Consider the following 20,081-nt stretch of genomic DNA (forward strand, 5'->3'; position numbering starts at 1 on the left):
TCCGACCTGCAGGATACAGACGGGCGTCTCGCATTACATACAGAAGAAAAAGAAAAGAAAGAAAGAAAGAAAAGATCAGCACAGGTTTGATGCGTATGTGTGTGTTTTTTTTTGTTGCGTGGACATTTTCAATTGGTATCTCCGAGAGGCTAGTTTGCCCTCGGTCCCTCTTGCCTCTTTGCCCGTGCCTATCGAGTCCAGAGGATATCCCTAGGTTGGCAGTTCCAAGGTCTTTTGGCAAGAGGCTTTATTGCTGGCCGAGCTCGGGTGCTTTTGCGGGACTATTCCGGTTCAGTTTCTACACGCAGGTCTCGAACTGGTTGACCAAATATTGCGAATGCGGTTCACTTGATGTGGTATATACGAAGATACCACAACAGAATAGGAAACTCGTACAGGGTTCTTCGATTCCCAAGGCTTCCGTACTCGAAAACATCCCAGACCGATGAAATCCTATGCTGCCCTTCGGAAAACTTTCTGTCGTACCATGGTTTAGCCGTCATATCATGCCATGTAAATCTAAAATTTTATATCAATAAAAAAACGTGTACTAGATAAAAACCAGGACGCCATGAGCGTTTAACCGACGTACTTTTTCTTCTTCCTCTGCTTCTTTTACAATTGTTAGTATCGCTGTTACTATTTCTGAAACTGTTATCAGCAGATGAATTCTGCACGAATGGCTCCATTCGCATTCGGCCCCCGGCAAGCGCAAGCGCTTAGCCTTATCCCCGCTTTTGCGACCGTAATACTTCAACTATTTGCGACAACATCTATGGTTGAAGGCGCTTCGGTTACGTATACTTCGATGCTAGAGTACGGGGATATCAAGTACCTTGTTTCTAAAAACGTTGTCGGTACGATCGATGGTACATCGATAGTTTATGGTTCGAACTCCAGTTGGAGTTCCAATCTACAAATGTATGGGACCCCGGATACGGTCATTCCTATAACGATAATAAACCCGGATTTAAATATAACAGCTTCCAATATATCATCAGAATGGCTAAAGGATACAATCGCCTCCATGCTGTCTACGGATGATGTATTTGGGGCCTTCTTCCTAGAAACCGTATTGTTCAGGATACCTGTAAAAATACGTTTGCCGACAGTTCCTAAAGATGGGGTTGAAATGCTGGGAAGTCTCGGTGTAAAGGATCATTCCTTCGCAAGACTTGATGATTCGATACCCAGTGGACCGTATTTCCTTCGCCATGGGAGGATCTACCAGGCGATGAGATTATATCCTGATCCGTATGGTGCGTTCATGTACGGTGTCATACAATCCGAGGATGGGTAAGATATAACTTTCGACTGGCGGTCTACTTGAATACGTATTGCATTCTCCTCCCTCTTACGGATTAGATAGTATACGAGATACCTCACATTCAGCATTCGTGCTTATAGGCATTCGCTGATACTATAGAACTACAGCTTCACCCGCCCCCGAACAGAACTAATCCCCGTCCCCTCCCGACTCTACGCCAACTCCTCCCTACCCCTCTCGTCCAAACGAATAGCGGTAAAGGATATAATCAACCTCAAAAACCTCCCCACCAGTGCTTCGTCCAAAGCCTACGCGCAATACCATGGCCCCTCTGCATCCACAGCAAAGGCGATCCAACATTTAATATCCCTGGGAGCCGTTATCATCGGAAAAACCAAAACCACACAGTTCGCAAACGGTGAGACGGCAAGAGATTGGATTGATTTCCAATGCCCGTTTAACCCCCGCGCTGATGGGTATTTGGATCCTGCGGGGAGTAGCACTGGGAGTGCGGCGGCGATTGCGGGGTATGAGTGGGTCGATTTTGCGGTGGGGACCGATTGTAAGTCTCTCTTCCCCTTTCCCTTAAGTTCCTTTGAACCATATATAGATATACAGATGGATGTATAGAGTTAAATATATGGGCAGGGATGAGGCTGACTTCCATAGCTTGCGGGAGTATTATCTGGCCCGCGGCTTTACAAGGCGTCTTTGGATTGAGACCGACGTTGGGGGTGTCGGAGTTGGAAGGAGTTCTGCCTTATTCGAGGTACGTACGGTTGTGGTTGTTTACCTATACCGATATACGATTTACCTCTGAAAGGAATATCCGAATGGCGAAATATCTAATAATTTTGGGGGTAGTGTAATGGACACCATGGGATTCTTTACTCGGGATATTCGGAACTTTCAACTTTTACAGAAAGCCTGGTATGGCAAGAAGAGCCACCGTAGACAGGTAAATGACCCCGTTACTTCTGATACTACATGCTCGGCTTATCTAAATGGTCTGGTTTACATAGAACCCATCTAAGATAATAGTCCCTAGCGGCGTCCTCGACACCCTCCCTGATTCTAAAAAGTCAGTTATGGTGAAGTTTATAGAAGATGCAAAGACCTCAACCGGACTACCGCGAACCGAACTCGATGTTGATAGGCTATGGAAATCCTCCGGAGTTGCCCCGGGAAATATATCTTATACAGAATATCTATACTCCGTAAACCCCGTCGTGAAGAATATATACAACCGTACCGGATCAATGGATTCTAACGAAAAGTAGACGGTAGCCCACATCCAAATCCACGACTCCTACATCCACGAAAAAGCCTTCTACGACAACTACAAGAAGAAGTTCGGGAAGTATCCATACATCAACCCGATGGTGCTGCACAAATGGTATGGCCAAACATGAAGCCTTAAAACGGGAGATTCTTATACCCGAGCGCTAAAAGATATCGTGGATAAAAAATGTATAGGGAAATTCAGCGCCAAAATATTTCAACGGCGGACTTCGAAGAAGCGATACGCCGAATGGCTATTTTTAAGGGATTCCTCGAATCCCATGTTTTCAACGATGCGGCGGTTATGATGCTGCCAGCCGGTGGGGCGGAGGCAGCGTATAGAGATGAATTGATGTAAGCGGCAACTACGGCTCGACTGTAGTTAATCAAAACTGACAGATAATGAACCAATAGCTCTCCGGAAAACATCGATGCGTATCTCCAAAGCTTTGGGTTCGATAATACATTCTATAGTATCTTGGGAGGGTTACCGAGTGTGGTCGTCCCGGGTAAGAATTATTCCGATTTTATGATTTTACTGGTATACAAAAACATGAACTAATAAAAGATAACTCGAAAATAAAGTCGGCCAACGCCCAATAACATCAAGGGTAACAAAGGAAACAGTCTGGGAGCCCGTTTCTATGATGATCGTTGGACAAGCGGGTAATGATCTTCGTACATACTTACCAAGATCTTCGGAACCGCGAGCACTAATTTATTATTACACAAAACTCTAGGCAGCGAAGCCCAAATAATCGATCTCGTCAGAACGGTACTAAATAAATCTAGAAGGCCGATGGGCGTTCGGGTTGGCGAGAAAGCATTTTAGATGGTTCATATATATATATTTCATTTTCATTTTCATTTTCGGGTTTCGATGGATGCGTAGATCTAAAAGTTCACGGTTCTACACGGTTGACTACGTGTACGAGAGGAGGGTTTGAGATATAAAGCTTCGATTCATTCACCTTGTCGCGTTACTTGCTTGTATGTGTTGATGGGGGTGTTATAATATATGACATGAATGGTAATTGGGGAACATGATAAAAAATCAGTGGGATGGGGGTAAGGGTAGTAACTCGCGAGATATCGTGATCGTATGCGTGCATATACGTCTCAGGGAAATAGGAAAACAAATAAAAGAAACGATAAGGAAGTAAAAGGAAATAAAAGGAAATAAAAGGGAAATAGGAAAGGAAATAATAGAAAATTCGTGCATAAAGCAAATAGGGCGGGGGTTAGGTCATTAGTGTGGGATGTGATAAGTATGTCTGTTGCTAAAAGTTTGGCCCAAAATATTGTAGGAAATCCGAACTGAGAAATGATGATAGATGAGAGAAAAAGAGAAACCAAAACAAACCGTGTGCTTGCTCCAGGTCCCAAGATTCGATAAAATGTCAAAGAGCTTAAGAAATGCCCAAAGGAAATACCCACACAATATGCAGAAGGACTCCGGAAATATAGAAAAGAACCCCCAAGAATTATTTGACGCTTATTCTTCGACTTTTTTTTAACCGCCACACACCTCTCTTTTTTGTTGTCAATAACACTAAGCCATTATTACCCAAAAGGAAATTGTTGGAAAGGATTAAGCATTAAGCCAGTTGTGTTGTTTTTGTTGGATTTTTATATAAGCTTTTTAAGTTTCTGGAATTTAAGGGACGTCAATATTCGCCCTGTAGATTTTGCCAGAGTTGCATATCCAATACATCGCTTTCCTGTAATAATTCTGGCTTGATGAAATCAAACTCTTCGCCGGAAAGTCCAAGGTCGAAGTTACCGTTGAGGGTATTTAAGTTTGAGAGTGAGATATCGTTGTTGATTTCTTTGCTATTTCCGAGGAACGGAAAGGCGTCCGTTGATGCTGTCGCTGCGGCGGATGATGTTTCGAGATCTGGCAAGCCGAGTATTTCTCGGAGATCGACTTCATCGGCGGCAATGGCTGGGGCGGAAAGTCCTTCCCATTCTGGAGTGTTGAAAGCACTTGCATATTTTCTGTGGAGAATCTGGATGTCTGGCGACCCTTCTGGCGTAAAGCTGGTGTCTTTGTCGAATGAGTTCAGTAGCGGATCACAGAATCCAAGAGTATTATCTTGTTTCGGAGCCGTTGTTGTTGTCGGGGAAACTTCGTTTAGTACGTCTTCCGGGGTTGATGGCGCCGAGTATAGCGGAGACGCAGCCGATAGTCCGAAGTCCACGGGCGCAAATTCCGTGAAAGAGTCCATGGAAACGCTGTCGAGTTTCCCTCGCTTGTTGTCATCTTCATATTCCGGTTCTGATGAGGCTTCACGTTTCCGTTTCCCTGTAGCCGGAGGTTGATCTGACGCTATCTCTGGGACTGTTTCCAGTAATCTTAGTGCTGGAGATGTTGGAGTTTCCCATGTGTCGATGTCGTCGCACGCTGAGGGCGATGATGCACCAATGTCGGACCCTGATGATATCGATGCACTTGACCCCGAAGACATACCGCCTTCCGAGGGGCGTTTCATATTTCTTCTTCTCTTCTTCGGGGTTTCGGGTTCTCCTTCAGCACGAATTTTCTTTGGTCGTCCCCTCTTAACCACCTTTTTGACAATACCCTCGAAAGCGCCGATGCACATGCCACGTTGTCTGTGTCTGGTCAGTGCGTCATGTCGGGCGAAGCTGTTGCCGCACTTGCAGGGATAAGGCTTGATGCCGGTGTGGATCTTTGCATGTCGCTTCAAGTCATGTTGCCGAACAAAGCATTTCTTGCAGACCTCGCATCTGAACTGTCGGTCCCCTAGATGAGTTTGAACATGCGACTTGATGTTTTCTTTACGGCCGAACCGCTTTTGGCATTCGGGATATAGGCAAACCCATTTATTGTCGGCAGGCTCTGGCCCCGAGATGTAAGCTGAGATTTCATCGTTAGAAATTCCAGATGCTCGGACAAAGCCTCCTGGGACCCTAGTTTCATCATCCGGATCGTCGAGATATTCCTTTGACTGGGCTGAGTCACCCGAGTCGCCAGTCTGCCCGGATGCTACTGATTGCAAAGCCTGGTGTAACTTGTCGGATGCAAGAACGCTGTCAATAGAATGCATCTGAGGGCTCGATGGACATTCGGGGCTATGCCCGGCGCTTGAACCTGATGGCGAGAAGTAGCTTTCATCATCACCTTCGTCGTCAAAAATTTCTTCCTCTGGGACGGCAATATGTGAGATTGCAGTGGTCGCACGACCCGGCATCGGTGCCATATCAAATGCATTTGTTGTAACCAATGGCGCGGAGTTTGGCGGCGACGGCAAGCTGGAGGTGGAACCCATGTTTACAAAGTACGAGCCCATATTCCTCACGGCTGGGGTGGTATCTACTGAATGTCTTCTCATATGACTCTTGATCTTCTCCACCAGATCATGTGGAGGAGGTATAGATCGAATGTTAGTGGAGAGAGGTGGAAACGGCCTCTTTGCCGGTTTCACCGTAGAACCCGGAGACAAGACGAATTGATTACTGAGGGCTTGCTGAGAGACCTGTCGGGAGAAGGTGGGTGTCTGTTGGGGGAGGATTCCGACGAAAGGGCTTCCCGGGGTGATAGGCATGAAATCTAAGGATTGATTGTTAGTGATAGAATGATGAAGTACAAGTGAAATGGACGTACTCATCCCGTTCAATGCTCTGGGAGTCACGGGTTGATTCAATTGATGGTTGGAAAGATCTTGGGTGTTTGTGATGCCACCAGTTACGTCCTGCAAGAATCCTTGTTGTAAGTTTACCTCAGACATTGACCGTTGTCTAGCACCTAGGTTTTGTGTTACATTTCCCTCTGGTATTCTATTCTCTTGCAAGAAGTTTCCAAATTTTCTACCCATTATCGCAGAATTCGCTGCAGCAGTTGTGTATGACGGTCCGGTCGAGTTCATCAAAAGAGTCGGGTCATCTAGAAAGTTTACAGGTTGGGAGCGATGCTTTCTATGTCTGGAAATTAGGCCGGGTGTCACTGTCGGGTATGGCTGGAACTCTTGAGTATACTGGTGCTTTCTAGGACGAGCCTCGATATTCGATACCCGTCGTCGGTGGGTAAGTGCTGACGGCGGAATGCTAGCGCTGGCCGGACCGGGTTGGAATGTTGCGGTGGCCATTGTGTTCTGAGATTCTTGGTTCTGGGCGGGTAGCATCGTTTGTTTCAGATGAACTTGTTTAAATAGTAGTTAAATACTGTTTTGACATGTAGATTAGGGATCTATGTAAATAAGTGAGGCTTGGTTAGTTATGTTCATGATCCTTGAGGATATGTGTGATGTCTTACCAATGTCAGAACAGTATTCGATATTCTTGGGGAGAGGCAAGTTGAATTCAAAATGATGATAGAACAAAATAGCAAAGAAAGAAAAAAAAAGAGATATTTGGTTGACCAGTGAAGGCAACCAGAATTCTTTGCTAATCAAATTTAAAATATCGAGTATAACTCCGTGTCTTTTCGGGCAAATTCGACGTTCAATGAAGAAGTCGGGGACAATGGAAGGATATACTTGTGTTGGCGGACGTCGATATGTTGTTGGTATTTCATGTGGGATTGGAATTCCCTCAACAACCAGACAGCCAGAAAACTCGCAGTGACGGGAATACGACCAAGTAGCAATTAAGCACTCGGCAATAGACCGTGCAGCAGCGGAGTTTTTTTTTCTTTAATCTTATTTTTTTTTATGTTATTTTAGATTTTATATTAGTTTTTTTTGCTGCAAAAAAGTTTCGCGGGGTTTTGTTTTTTTTGTTGGAAAGTCAAATAGCTAAGGCCTGTTAGTCGATTTCCTGTTTAAAGTCGTCGTCGTCGTCGTCGTTGAATTGGTTAGTCGTCTAGGTCGTGTTGTCTGTGCGGCGGTCTATTAGCGGCTTTTGGATGCGATATCGCGATCTGGGATATGGGATCGAAAGCGCTGCGTGGAGAGGCCGTGGGGAATTGCAATTGGTAAGTTTGATATTGATTGTTTTGGCGACTTGTGAGAGCGAGCGAGAGAGATAATCAATCAATGCAAGGCTCTGTTGAGGATTCTCTCTTTTTCGGGTATCTTGTTTCTTCTAGCGCGCGAGGTGGTAATGTAATGTAATGCTAGGTAGTATCCTTGCGAGGGAAGCCGGTACTCGAAAGTAGTCAACGAAATTGATATCTCGGGGGGACTGTGCGCAGGAGCCGAAGGTCTTGTTTACTTGATCAAGACTCTTGTTTATGGTTGTACACAGTCGAGATAAGTCAAAGTCAAATACATTCGGGCACTTTTTTTTGTTTTTTCGTTTTCTAGGCAGCTCTGCAGGAACGACTGATACAATACACTGTATGTATGGTATGATACCAAGGATAGAAGGGTGATATGATATTGGAAAAAGAGGGAAACGTCAAGACGTCAAAGAGCGCTTGGTCATCTATTCGTAAACGTAAACGTAAATGGAAAGAGCGATTGAGGAAGAGGGAGAGGAGGAGGAGGAGTATTCCCTACTGGGAGGAGGGGTTAGGGAAGAGAAAGGGAATAGTGGGAAGAAGGGAAAAGGAAGGGAAGAGAAGGGAAAAGGAAGAGAAGAGGAAGGGATTGGGATGGGACGGATGCGTCAAGATAATAATAAAGCGAGGAAGCATGGAAGTTTAGTCTAGTTCGCTTTTTACATACATACATACATACATTACTTTGCTTTCTTTCTTTACTTTTACGCTTCTCAAACATGCCGCACTTTCTGAGGCCTCCCGGTCACAGCTGCCTCTATTCGATCGTTTCTTTTCTTTTCTTTTGACGATAATAGTATGATGGGATCTGAGATGTTTGATGTTTGGGTGTTGATACAGCCAAATACCGTGCGACAGGGTGGAACTTCCACCTTGTTGTTGTCGTCAGGGACACGGGGGCAATGCCAATGGCGAATGCGATCGCTTCCTCATCTGCGACTGCGACAACACAAATTATAAGGTATACATCGAAAGTGCAGACATAAATACATCATAATACATGAGGGCGGCACTGCATACTTGGTAACTATGCATGACATTGCAATGTACATTGTGTGTGTCTGTATCTGTATCTGTATCTGGGTCAGAAGTATCGGAAAGAGTGTCAGCGGGCGCCAGCGGAAATATGCACAGCGGTTACCCTGGGCAGTAACCACCACATAGCACTGGAATTCATCTCGCTTTCGCTCCTCACAACGCAGTGTCATCTGGCGAAATGAAACGAAATGAGCCCAGTCCGCCGCACAATGGAGCCTGCAGGTCCACTGGTGGGGCAACTGGCCCTGTCTCATGCCGTGCATACAAACAGACAGGGTGCGGGCGTTGTCATGGCACGCGCTTCCCCAATTTGGGTTCTTGACCATGCTAGTCCAAATCTGTAGTAGGGCTTCTGACAAACCCTCATCTAATCTAATCTAATCTATTTCATCAAAAAGATCTTATCTCCATATGCCCACACACAAATTTGGTTTTTCTGGCCAACACACACCTTTTTGCCAAGCTTAGAGAAATCTCCAAAGAAAAGCTACCCAGGTCAGCAGCCTCCATCAACCTTTCTCCCTTTCCTCTCCCCATCAACCAAAACATCGAAGGTAAGCTACCCCCCTTCACACCACCTCGTACCCCCTCATTTTACCCCTCATATCACATTGTAATATGAGTAGCTTCCATCAATCGTGTTCTTAACTGATCCTGTCCCTCCGTAGACGCAATCTGATTGCTGAGACCGCTTTTGGTTATCTGCTTTTTTCTCACGCCCTTTTTTCCCCCAACATAGATACTCCGCTCGGTGAAAGCGAAGTCCTATTCAAGATGCAAATCTTCGTCAAGACCCTCACGGGCAAGACCATCACCCTCGAGGTCGAATCCTCTGACACTATCGACAATGTCAAGGCCAAGATCCAGGACAAGGAGGGGATCCCCCCAGATCAACAACGTCTCATCTTCGCCGGCAAGCAGCTCGAGGATGGTCGCACTTTGAGCGACTACAACATCCAGAAGGAGTCCACCCTCCACCTGGTCCTCCGTCTGCGTGGTGGTGCCAAGAAGAGAAAGAAGAAGGTTTACACCACCCCAAAGAAGATCAAGCACAAGAGGAAGAAGACCAAGTTGGCCGTCCTCAAGTACTACAAGGTCGACAGCGACGGCAAGATTGAACGTTTGAGGAGAGAGTGCCCCAACGAGACCGTAAGTTTCTATATCAATGTTCGTCGTAATTCGAAAGAAGCAATTGCTAACTGGACCAAAAGTGCGGTGCCGGTGTCTTCATGGCTGCCATGTCCAACCGTCAATACTGCGGTCGTTGCCACCTTACCTACGTCTTCGACTCTTAAGCGTCGCAAACCGCTGCCTCCCTTTGATTCCTTTCCATTCCGACCAAACATTCCTTCCATTTTTTTTATATAACGATAATGCCTTAACGACACATCAAAAGTTTGTTCGACGCTCCTATCCCGACACCTTTCCTCCGACGTTTTCCGCGAATCTTGCTAGGCTAGTGGGGTTAATAGACGACGGCATGGAAAAGGGGTGGTTGTGACGGAAACTCATTGCATGAAGAGGACGTGAGGAGCTCGGGAGGATACAGTTACATATTTTCTCCATTCCTGTATCATATTTTTTCCCCGAGGGACATCAAATGGGAGCTGCCTTGTGATAAAAAAATTCCGCACGAATTCTTCAGTAGCGCCGTAACCTAAAATCGCAGGAATGTGGACATGTGAATATCGTCGACACGTTAGATGCACATGCGTATTTCAATATTTCCTCTCTCTTTTGTGGGAGCAGGCACCCGGGTAAATTTCCCTTCCAGAACTTGTAATTGACGTTCCTCGAAGCTACGAGGCGAGACTAAAATGCGACGTTGGAAATATGGGTATTTGTCAAATCATCACGCTTGGATTTTGCCCGAAAACTCCCCAAAAAAAAATCCACTATCTTACAGATCTTTACTATACATGGCCCAAAAACCGCTATTTTACAAGGCAAATTGAGCAATCTGGCTTGCATTCGCAAGTTCGACCTGGTCGTCTTGGCTCCATTTGATGACCCTTCCCAAGAACAGTCTTACAGCCTTCTCAAGGCTCTCGTCTAGTCCACCTTCCACAGAGCTGCCTTTGCTAAGAATGTCGCCTAGAATGCTCACAAACCCATCGTACACTGCTTTCTTATCTTCGGCTTTCGATCTTGCCTCCCCGAATCTCTTAAACGCGATCTTCAATGCCGCAGGGAATGCCGCATCTGTGACTTGAATTCCTGCTAATGACTCCCTCACATGGCAAAGCAAGGCACCAGCATCGGTCGGATAGGTGGCCATAAGGTGTACATCCACACACGCCAATAGCTTTTTCTGACACGCTAGGTTTCCGAATTTCTCGAAAAGCTTGAAGAATGCAATAGGTAGCGACGAGTCATTCGGTATTGCTTCGATTGCTTCCTCGAACACAATGATCGGAATGACACCTTCTAGCACGTCCTTGTTCGCTTGCTCTGCAAGCTTCTGTTTCAATTTTTCATCCTCTTGAGGAAGGTCGGTTTCCACGTTGAGCTCTGATTCCGTAATCGTCGGCAGGGTAATCTCATCGCCTTCTAGTGTTACGCTGGAATCTTCCTCGATGTCATCAAAATTTAACCCATTGGGATCAGGCGCGTCTCCATTTTCTAGCCCTAGTATCGTAGCAGTCTTCGCCGCTACTTTACCAATGAACACACACTCAAACTTCGCATACTCCACCCACAGTTCCTTCGAAGACCGTCTCGCAAACCGCAATCCCCTTTGCATGTAACTTCGAGCCTCTGCCATATTATCATTGTCATCAACCGCAACCATCGCCGCATAAATCCATAAATCCGGCTTCGTAGGATGTAATCTCAACATGCTATCCAGCACCTTTCGCAGTAACCCGTAAGACTTTTGCGACCTGCAGAATTCGGCGTATGTTTTCCAGAGCTGGACGTCGCCGTGGAATTTACGGGTAGCACGTTGGAAGATGAAGAATATGCGACGAGAACCAAGATGGTTTGAAGCACCCCTCATACGGATACTTAAGCGTTTCATGCGCTTCTGGCGAAGGGCGTCGAGGTTCATTTCGTAGGTTGCGTAGGCAAGGAAGTCGGCAGGTTTGCAGCGGGCGGCGGCAATGCGATGTTCATGGTGCGAACGTTTTCGGGAAATCGATTGGATTTCTTCCTATATATTTTCGGGATTATGTTAATACTTAGGAGCCGATGGCAATTGAAGATGAAAGAAGAAGCGTACAGACTTTGGTAAATATCTTCTTGCGCTCGAGTTCCTGAAGCTCAGGAAGACCCTGTTCAAGGTAGAATCGGGCCTTATCAGCCATGGTTTGTTAGATAGTAATGAATGGTCGCAAATCAAAAATTTGTTTAGTTAAGGTGGAGAGTAAAGAATAAAGTTCCAAAGATGTTTCTGTCGGTCATGTCGAATTCGAAGACCGGCGGTGATAGTGTATCAAGCTAAGAAGTTTTTGAAATTTTGTATGTTCCATGGGACTAGTCTAAAAGAGGAGTGGTCTTGGCATTCAACGGCAGGTCAACACAACAACACGTCGCGAGTGACAAACATGCTATTTCTGGGTCGGATACGGCTATACGAGAACACGAGAGCCAGAGCCTAATCACAAAGACCGAACATGGCGCCAGTATGTTCCATTTCTCACAAGACAAGATCGTATTTTCGGCGTTCTCGGTACGGTTAATATAAATGTCGGCATGTATCAAACAGTTTAGCAATAATATCTTATGTCAAGGCAGCCCTAATCCAATCAAATTGCCAATTTACAATCCATGTTGTTCGACTGTATATACTGTTGAGACCTTCAAGGAGGATATAAACCGGCTTGTTCGCGCTTCCGAGCAGCCAAGCCGCTGACATAAGATTGGTCTGTCTGCAGACCACAGGCAATTTTGTTACGCCAGTTCCGCTTTGTCCCTCGCTTGGTTTTCTCACTCACACTTGAGTACTTATCACGGCCTTCTCTTAAAGTGTAATTGTGGGATGACACCGTCTTCGTCCTAAGCTATTTTGCTCTTGTTTATGGTGTTTTTGTTGCTTTCTCTTCATTCCTGCAGGATTTTTTTTGTTTTCTCCACGTTCGCACACAACCACTTTCTTGGTTATCGGCTTTAGTTGCCTAGCATGAAGGATAAGGAGGGGAGTACACTTGTCTCCGTAAGTTGAAGAAGTCTTGTTTGCTTGGTATCCTGCGCCAGCGTTGCTGATGTCTCTCTTTGCGCGTGTGACAGCTTAACGGGAAATGGATATCATATACACACACTGTGCTCGCTTACTGTACGAAATACGATTCCTCTCAAGCATGACGCCCTGCAGGGTGTCTAGCGTCGTATTTGTTTATCCGGACGCGATTGGGCTAACGCGGCGTCGGTTTCTGCGTAGTGGGGTTTATCAGTGCTTTAATTGTGGGATTGTATGGGAACCCTTCGAGTCACCTCTCGAGCTTACCCGGGCCAGAACCAGCGATTGTTCTTATTATTGTTCAGGGATTGGTGTCGCTAACAGGAACTCGACTTCTGGCAGAAACCTGCACTTCTACAAAATCGTTAAAAACGAACATTATGTGGGTTCTCGCGTGCCATTGTCGTGGGATAAGCCAGATGGTTTAATATTCTATTCTTAGGGCTACCCGCAAGAGTGGTTTCCATCGGTATCGTCTACCATTGGCGATCGATATCCGGAGAGATCGGTATTTCAGATTTGCATCGCCTTGACGTCGGGTTAGTTAGCACTCTGGATAGCATCGGCAAAGGCGAAAACGCTGATATACTTCGAATAGGACCTCGATTCCTGCTAGTTGTGCTATGGTATTACCTCACCGCGAGGCCCGGTGCTTCCCTGCCAAAATTCGTCGCATTCACGGGTGTCGCGCGGACCTTCCTATGCGGAGGATGGGTTTATATCACTTCTACCGATGATCACGATTGGCACGATATTTTTATGATTTCTTACCTAGTCCTGACATTACCATGGACACTTGGGTGCCTCGCTACCTCGCCAGTCAATGCTAAAGCTATCAAGTACCGAAAGATACTTGCTAGTTTGTTTTTTGGTACTCTTGTGCCTTTGATCTACTTCTTCATCCAACATAAAGTCCACAAGGTCGCTGGCGGTATGTTGTTCCGAATTCTCAAGTCTAGTAACGGCACGAGTTCTAACAACGGCGCTTTAGCATACACAATCTATGCCTTCTTCGAATGGTCTTTAATCTTATATGACGTTGGATTTGATGCTGTTACTGCGCTTGACTTTGAAGGCTTTGAACTACGTCTCGTTGATACTAAGGGCCTCCACAAAGGGTATGTGATGTAGATACCTCTGTCCTATCCAGACACCCTATCTCTTTCACAAATATTATGACATTATCAAAGAAAATACATTTTACCAACAAAGAATATACTCTAAAAAGTGAGACGTTGGTGAGATATAGAACCACCCAGTTGGCTGATGTCTATGCCGACGATGCAAAGTAAGCAAGACACCTTTATTATATACTATGTCGATGTTTAGTGGGGTTGTTGACGATTTCGAGTAGGAAAGCAAGGCAGCCGCTCGCTCAAGAGTTTACTGGTGCCTTCTCATGGACAGCTTTGATTGATACTGCCAGTGATGTCTATCTGGGAGTATGTTCACACATTCTCGTACTATGTTTGCAAGGCTCATCCATGCTGACATCTAGCAGTTCGCCTTTTGGTCCATTCTAACCGCCCTCGGGGTTGTGGTTTGGTGTATGTTGCCCTTTAAACTACTCTCGAATGTCTCAGGCTAAGAGCTCTGCATAGACTTCCCGCTATGGCACATGGGTATCTCCGGATATGAGGTCGCTATTCTAGCAACTATATCTCCATACCTTCTCGTTAATAGATCGGTGCGAAGGTTCGTATTCACGAACCTTCACATTGTCTACTCCGCTTCTCTTTTAACCCTCGTTGCCTTCTTTTTCGTTACGCCGGAAATCCGTCTTTTCCTGACAACCACAGGATTATTCTTCGCCTGTCTGGCCTGGGCTGCGAATTTCAGTCTCGAAAGTACGACCAGCAGGATTGATATCAAGACATCGGCCTTTTCCCTCGGCCTTATCATGTCGAGCGTCGCGAAGTTTTCTAATCACACCAACAATCCGATCTGGCCGTTGATGAACTCTGTCAATGGTGGATGGAATAAGATTGGTTTAGCCCTTGCGGTACTTGCCATCATTAGGACTCATTTTAGACGGCCAATTGCGCCAGCTGTTGATACGACAATTTATTCGGGAAAAGATGGCTCCCAATATCTGGCTTCTATCGGGTTTGGTGGGCTCCTGTTCGGCCTCCACTCTCTGCTATCCGATTCTAGCACCATGATCACTTGGGTTTGGGACGGATATCCAGTCAAGGGACCATTGGCTGTTCCTCACGGCGCATACACTATTATCGCGATGGGTGGCGGCTTCCTAATTGGCATTCTTCGACAAGAGCTCGCAACTAGCCCCGCTTTCTATATCATAGGTTGCATTGGGGCCGCCTTTTTACAGTCGTTCCATGGATGGTGGGGTTACTACGGTGCCCTCGTTCTTGCGGTCTACTTGATGGCTATCACACCCTCCTTTATTCAAATGTGCGCTAGATACCCTCCAGGTGCCACTTTCGGCACCGGTTTCATGGTTTACAACCTCCTCGTCCTCGCTCACGTCTGGGTTGTCGCCTACGCTTTCGTTCCAGGCGGCTTCCTTCTTCGAGAAAGGACATGGCTTGTCATGACTATTATGATGGCACTCATCGGCGTTGGTCTCTCGGTAGTCATAGGCACCAAAGCGGGAGGACCGGCTTTTAAATCCCATAGCAGTATCCGAAGACCCTCTCGCTCATACTTCGTCTACTCGCTCGCTTTCCTCGAACTGCTAGCTGTTTCGATCGCCTACCTCCGTTTCCCACACTTGGACTATAAACCATACCACGAGAAAGATAAAGTGGTAACAGCGGGTATCTGGACCGTTCACTTTGCATTGGACAATGATATGTGGTCGTCCGAACGCCGTATGCGAGATTTAATCAAGGAAATGGAACTAGACGTCGTTGGTCTTCTAGAAAGTGATTTACAACGTATTATCATGGGGAACCGTGATATGACACAGTTCCTTGCTGAAGACTTGGGGATGTACGCCGACTTTGGACCAGGTCCGAATAAGCATACTTGGGGAGCTGCACTTCTATCCAAATTCCCGATCGTGAACTCGACGCATCATCTTCTGCCATCACCGGTTGGAGAGTTGGCTCCTGCTATCCTAGCGACGTTGGATATGTACGGTACTATGGTCGACGTCCTTGTTTTCCACAGCGGGCAGGAAGAAGATGTCGAAGATCGGAGATTGCAGAGTGAGGGAATCAGCAAGCTTATGGGTGGCAGCCCTCGACCCTTAATCCTTCTCAGCTACTTGGTTACCAAGCCAAAGGAGGGGAACTATAATACCTATGTAAGCAAGGAGAGCAGGATGAGGGATATCGATTCCACAGACTGGGATCGATGGTGTGAATATATCTTGTATAGAGATTTACACCGTGTAGGATACGCAAGAGTCAGCAGATCGTCGATTACAGATACGGAACTTCAGGTCGGGAAGTTTGTTATCGATGGGAAGCGGTCTTCGGAGATACGGGTTGATGAAGAGGACGTACCGGAGGGATGGAGGTTTCCGGCGCAGTTTAATGGAGATGGTGTTAGGGGCCATAAGTATCACGTTTTTGATGAGCCGAGGTGAGCTCTTCTTTTTTTTTCTTTACACGAAATATGCTACTAGTTTGTAGAGACGCTAACGATGAGGGTGTTCGAATAGATATTTCCGTTAAAATGATAGAAGAGAAGAGAAGTGAGGGATGGAGGCATTAATTCATGGATTCACTTTTTTTTTTTTCAAATAAATCTTAGCTTAGTCTTAATACACTTTATTGAAATTAAAGAAGCGAAAATGTGCGGGTCTCAGATGTTATATTTGTATGTATATTGAACATAAAGCACAAGCAATGGTAATTCGTGGAATTTTTTGGTATATGGATGGACTATAGGCTGGCGCGCGAGACAAATGGACTATGGTAGTCCAACCCCTCCAAGATATTGATATCAATAGCGCTATAATCATTACGATCATGAGCCCAAAGAATCCCTCACTTTCATATATGCTTAGAGTAGGCAACAGACTTCAACCGTCCCCGTTCCTGCATATTTTGCTTTAACCTCCCACTTCGAAAATCATCCCAAAAAGTACATTCTTCTGTATAGCCTTGGGGCTCATTGACAAAAAACCGAAACCGTGCCGGGGAGATATCCGACGCATGGCTTCTGGTAACGGCACAAGTAATCTCCTTCGGTCTCCATAAAGTATTTCTTGATTTCTTTCACCGCAAGGCAAGCCACATCCCGTCTACCACACATAGCCGTAGCCCCAAACGTAGCGTGCGAGAGACTTCACAATCCGATTCCGTGTCTGGAATCCCTGCAATTCGGAAGGGCGGATATCACTCAGCTCTTCCACCATGTCATAACTCTTCATCTTCCCCGCACCATTGAAGAGGACATCCCATCCCAAGTATAAATCGATATCGATATCGGCAACATGGTTTTTCTTGACGTGGGATGTAGTTAGCTCACGGAACTGAAGGAAGATGAGGTACGACAATCCTGCACTATTTGCAAAAGTTTGCACGGCCCTAGGCAACCAATGTCTGTACAATTTTGGTCGAGGGTTGAGTGCGGTTTTGCAAATAAAGCATACTTCTTCAAATACCTCGCGAGGTGTGGCCGGTGGCCCTTGACTCGATATATAGTCTTTGAAGTTTCCTTTCCCAGAATTGTATACCAGGCCCCTTCGCTGGTGGAAGCAGGAACGTAATTGCCAACGTGGCGACCAGTTAACTCGGCTGGCTGCATGACGATACGATAGACATACAGAATGGAACGAAATATCACGGCCTGGGGTTTATGAATCCCGTCTGACAAAAGTTTCGGTAGCAGTTTCCTGGCATCCTCTATTCTTCCGACGTGCCCCAAGCTGAAAATGATACTTCTCCAATCCCAGATCGATATCATTTGCGGATAATTCTCCATCCATTTCCAGATTCTGAAGAAGGAGTCTTGATAATCGGGGTGCCAATGACACGCCAAGTATTCCGGAATTCCGGAACAAATGATGAATGTGGTCTCGTTATCCCGGATATCGGACTCCATATGCTCGGCGAACAATTGAAGTACTCTAGCCGCATTATCGGCCTAGCGTATAGCTTGAGAATAAAAGATAGAGTGGCTGATACATGTCATGTTAATATCAGTTTTAGGGTCTAGTTTGTCAAACAAGGACGCCGCGAGTTCGTGCTTGTGCAAAAAGCTCAAGGCTCGACCGACTAACCCCCAATGGGCTTGTTAGTATGACAAATGACACTTTATCCATAGGGATTTGTTATGGACAGCTTAGGACCCTTTGACATCCATCCTGTGAATAAAGTACGTGTTTCTGAGACAAGATAGCCGTGGTACTCCCTGTTATTGCTTGCAGAAATTTCTTGCGCTGCACGACAGAGACAAGACAGCTTTTGGCTGAAGAAGCGGTCGGCAGGACGGATATTTTTCTGCATAATAGCCTTCATTAACCTGGCAACCTCTTCAAAAATTTCGAAATTAGGTGTCTTGGATATATGTTCCGGGAAATCGTCATCATTAGGGGGAATAGCTCTACGACAAGAGGCGGAGCTGCCGCGCCTCTCGCCCTATTGTAACTAGCTCTTAACTATATTTTTCTGGTGTTAGATCTCCGGCCAGAGGAAAGTTACATTTGTTTCACACCTTCTGAATCCGATATTTACGTGGAATTGTCTCGTCAGCCGTCAAACTAGCGGCATCTCCTAAACGTTCCACCCGGTCGTGTCAAACTAAGAAATGTTGCGCTGCGCTTTTGATAGTTGGGATTACGGCATCCGCATAGTTATGGGTACCTAGGTATATTCATTGGTCCGAAACAAACGTCTAAAGTTGAATAGGCGTGTGTAACACGAGGCTGCTGTGCCACCGGTTTCCGTTTATAGACCTTAGATTTCCAACAAAGCCGATGTGTTGGTGTTGTTACACCCCCCAAATTTCTTAGCACAGCTTCCAGCTACCTATCTAGATGAATAAGTAATTTAATAGATAGTCAAATAATACAGTTAAGAAATAAAATGTGCTGACTCAAAGCCTAACACTGATGATTATTCTAGACCAAAGTACTCGAGGTGCTCGATTTTAAAAAGAATAAAATGCTTCAAACATAGGATCGGCTACCGCCAGCCTTGCCATTATCCTGCGGAAAACCCAATTCTTCTCACACCCAGCAGCCTCTATCGCCTCAAGCTTCTCATGAACCTTTGACTGCAACTCGATCGGTACGTTTGCCGTATAGTCTAAACTCTTCGATCCCGTCATGATTTTCATAACAAGTGCTTTCTGCTCCGGCGACCACTCTCCTTCGGGTTGTCGAGATCTTAGTTAGATCAGACTTTGGAGTCGTTTATCTTTGCTGTGATTCAGAGCGTGGATGAACATAAAAGAATACTCACCCCCGTCAAGATCTGAGAAATCGCCTTTTGCAGTGGAGCACTGTGTATATCTGCTGTATTAGCACGCTAGCGAAAAAGTATCGTAATCCCAACCAACTTTCGCGGTTTTCCGCAACTAGTTCGACCTCAGAATCATTTGCGATACTAAGACGGGGCTCGAGCTTTAGGGAGTACCCTTCGAGAATTCCGAGTTCTTGTATGGTGCAAGAGTTGATACGAATTCCAAGCTGTTAGGGCCGGCACCCTTGAGTTGGTCCATCTCTACCATCGGTTTTAAGAATCTGGAGAATGGTATTCAAGCTGGGTATAGACTTGTGCGGCATGTGTAATTTCGACCTTCGAGCGCGCGATATATCAAGATCCACGAATACAAGGGTCCGCCGAGATAATCATCCTGAAATGAGAATGCCACCAACGCACATCTGCAGCTAGCTGGTTCGAAGATCCTAATTTCCACTTATCAATCGTCGAGATCGGTGGGGCACCACATCTTCCTTCGTGTATCGGTCCGAAGCATTCTTTCTTCCAGAGCATCCACTATAAGAATTTCGCACAGACTTAACCTAGGTTGGCCGTTCTGCCGAGGTCTTTTCTTGCAACATGCAATGTAATCGATATAACCCCAGCTGCAGGCTTATAAACTCCTTTGTTGCACTTTGGAGCAGCTCGCTATCGAAATCCTAAGATTCAAATCCTCTTGGAAGGCTAGTAAAGTAAACTATCGGTTGAGAAACATACCGCAGGTGATATAGTGTTTATACTTTAAGGGAAACACAGGTCTACAGCTTGAAGGCCACTACCGTTCCAAACGGACCGTAAATGGATTCTATTTAACCAAGTACTTGTGGATTCTATCATCGGCTCTGAGTACGAGGCCTATAAATTACATGGAATCTCCCAGGAAAACATTGTTATGCATCTTTTGACAGTTTCCAGTTCTAGCATAATTTAATGAGATCCCGACGTTTGGCCGGGTAT

The 20,081-nt window shown here is 45.8% G+C and overlaps 6 protein-coding genes across 6 annotated transcripts; 3 read left to right on the top strand and 3 right to left on the bottom strand.

The window, feature by feature from the left end:
- Nucleotides 1-884: 884 nt before the first annotated feature.
- On the top strand, nucleotides 885-3,380 carry DFL_006279 (uncharacterized protein; the record flags this gene model as incomplete). Its single annotated transcript, XM_067635670.1, has 11 exons — nucleotides 885-921; nucleotides 984-1,296; nucleotides 1,435-1,829; nucleotides 1,937-2,036; nucleotides 2,132-2,225; nucleotides 2,290-2,484; nucleotides 2,548-2,663; nucleotides 2,744-2,902; nucleotides 2,963-3,057; nucleotides 3,134-3,214; nucleotides 3,289-3,380. The coding sequence occupies 11 exons, from the start codon at nucleotides 885-887 to the stop codon at nucleotides 3,378-3,380; spliced, it is 1,677 nt and encodes a 558-aa protein (XP_067490076.1).
- Nucleotides 3,381-4,215: 835 nt separating this feature from the next.
- Nucleotides 4,216-7,082, bottom strand: DFL_006280 (uncharacterized protein; the record flags this gene model as incomplete). The annotated part of the gene is made up of 5 exons (XM_067635672.1): nucleotides 4,216-6,119; nucleotides 6,174-6,675; nucleotides 6,732-6,755; nucleotides 6,822-6,846; nucleotides 7,045-7,082. 5 exons carry the CDS (start codon nucleotides 7,080-7,082, stop codon nucleotides 4,216-4,218), a joined length of 2,493 nt encoding a protein of 830 aa, XP_067490077.1.
- Nucleotides 7,083-9,320: 2,238 nt separating this feature from the next.
- Nucleotides 9,321-9,841, top strand: DFL_006281 (uncharacterized protein; the record flags this gene model as incomplete). The annotated part of the gene is made up of 2 exons (XM_067635673.1): nucleotides 9,321-9,695; nucleotides 9,758-9,841. 2 exons carry the CDS (start codon nucleotides 9,321-9,323, stop codon nucleotides 9,839-9,841), a joined length of 459 nt encoding a protein of 152 aa, XP_067490078.1.
- A 644-nt stretch (nucleotides 9,842-10,485) lies between these two features.
- On the bottom strand, nucleotides 10,486-11,851 carry DFL_006282 (uncharacterized protein; the record flags this gene model as incomplete). Its single annotated transcript, XM_067635674.1, has 2 exons — nucleotides 10,486-11,697; nucleotides 11,771-11,851. 2 exons carry the CDS (start codon nucleotides 11,849-11,851, stop codon nucleotides 10,486-10,488), a joined length of 1,293 nt encoding a protein of 430 aa, XP_067490079.1.
- An 815-nt stretch (nucleotides 11,852-12,666) lies between these two features.
- Nucleotides 12,667-16,367, top strand: DFL_006283 (uncharacterized protein; the record flags this gene model as incomplete). The annotated part of the gene is made up of 11 exons (XM_067635675.1): nucleotides 12,667-12,699; nucleotides 12,774-12,819; nucleotides 13,029-13,105; nucleotides 13,166-13,262; nucleotides 13,322-13,654; nucleotides 13,715-13,841; nucleotides 13,973-14,011; nucleotides 14,078-14,165; nucleotides 14,225-14,270; nucleotides 14,325-16,275; nucleotides 16,355-16,367. The coding sequence occupies 11 exons, from the start codon at nucleotides 12,667-12,669 to the stop codon at nucleotides 16,365-16,367; spliced, it is 2,850 nt and encodes a 949-aa protein (XP_067490080.1).
- Nucleotides 16,368-16,939: 572 nt separating this feature from the next.
- Nucleotides 16,940-17,445, bottom strand: DFL_006284 (uncharacterized protein; the record flags this gene model as incomplete). The annotated part of the gene is made up of 2 exons (XM_067635676.1): nucleotides 16,940-17,225; nucleotides 17,291-17,445. The coding sequence occupies 2 exons, from the start codon at nucleotides 17,443-17,445 to the stop codon at nucleotides 16,940-16,942; spliced, it is 441 nt and encodes a 146-aa protein (XP_067490081.1).
- Between the last annotated feature and the right edge of the window lie 2,636 nt (nucleotides 17,446-20,081).

Source organism: Arthrobotrys flagrans, assembly GCF_004000055.1.
Source record: "Arthrobotrys flagrans strain CBS H-5679 chromosome Unknown unitig_9, whole genome shotgun sequence".
Classification (NCBI taxonomy): domain Eukaryota; kingdom Fungi; phylum Ascomycota; class Orbiliomycetes; order Orbiliales; family Orbiliaceae; genus Arthrobotrys; species Arthrobotrys flagrans.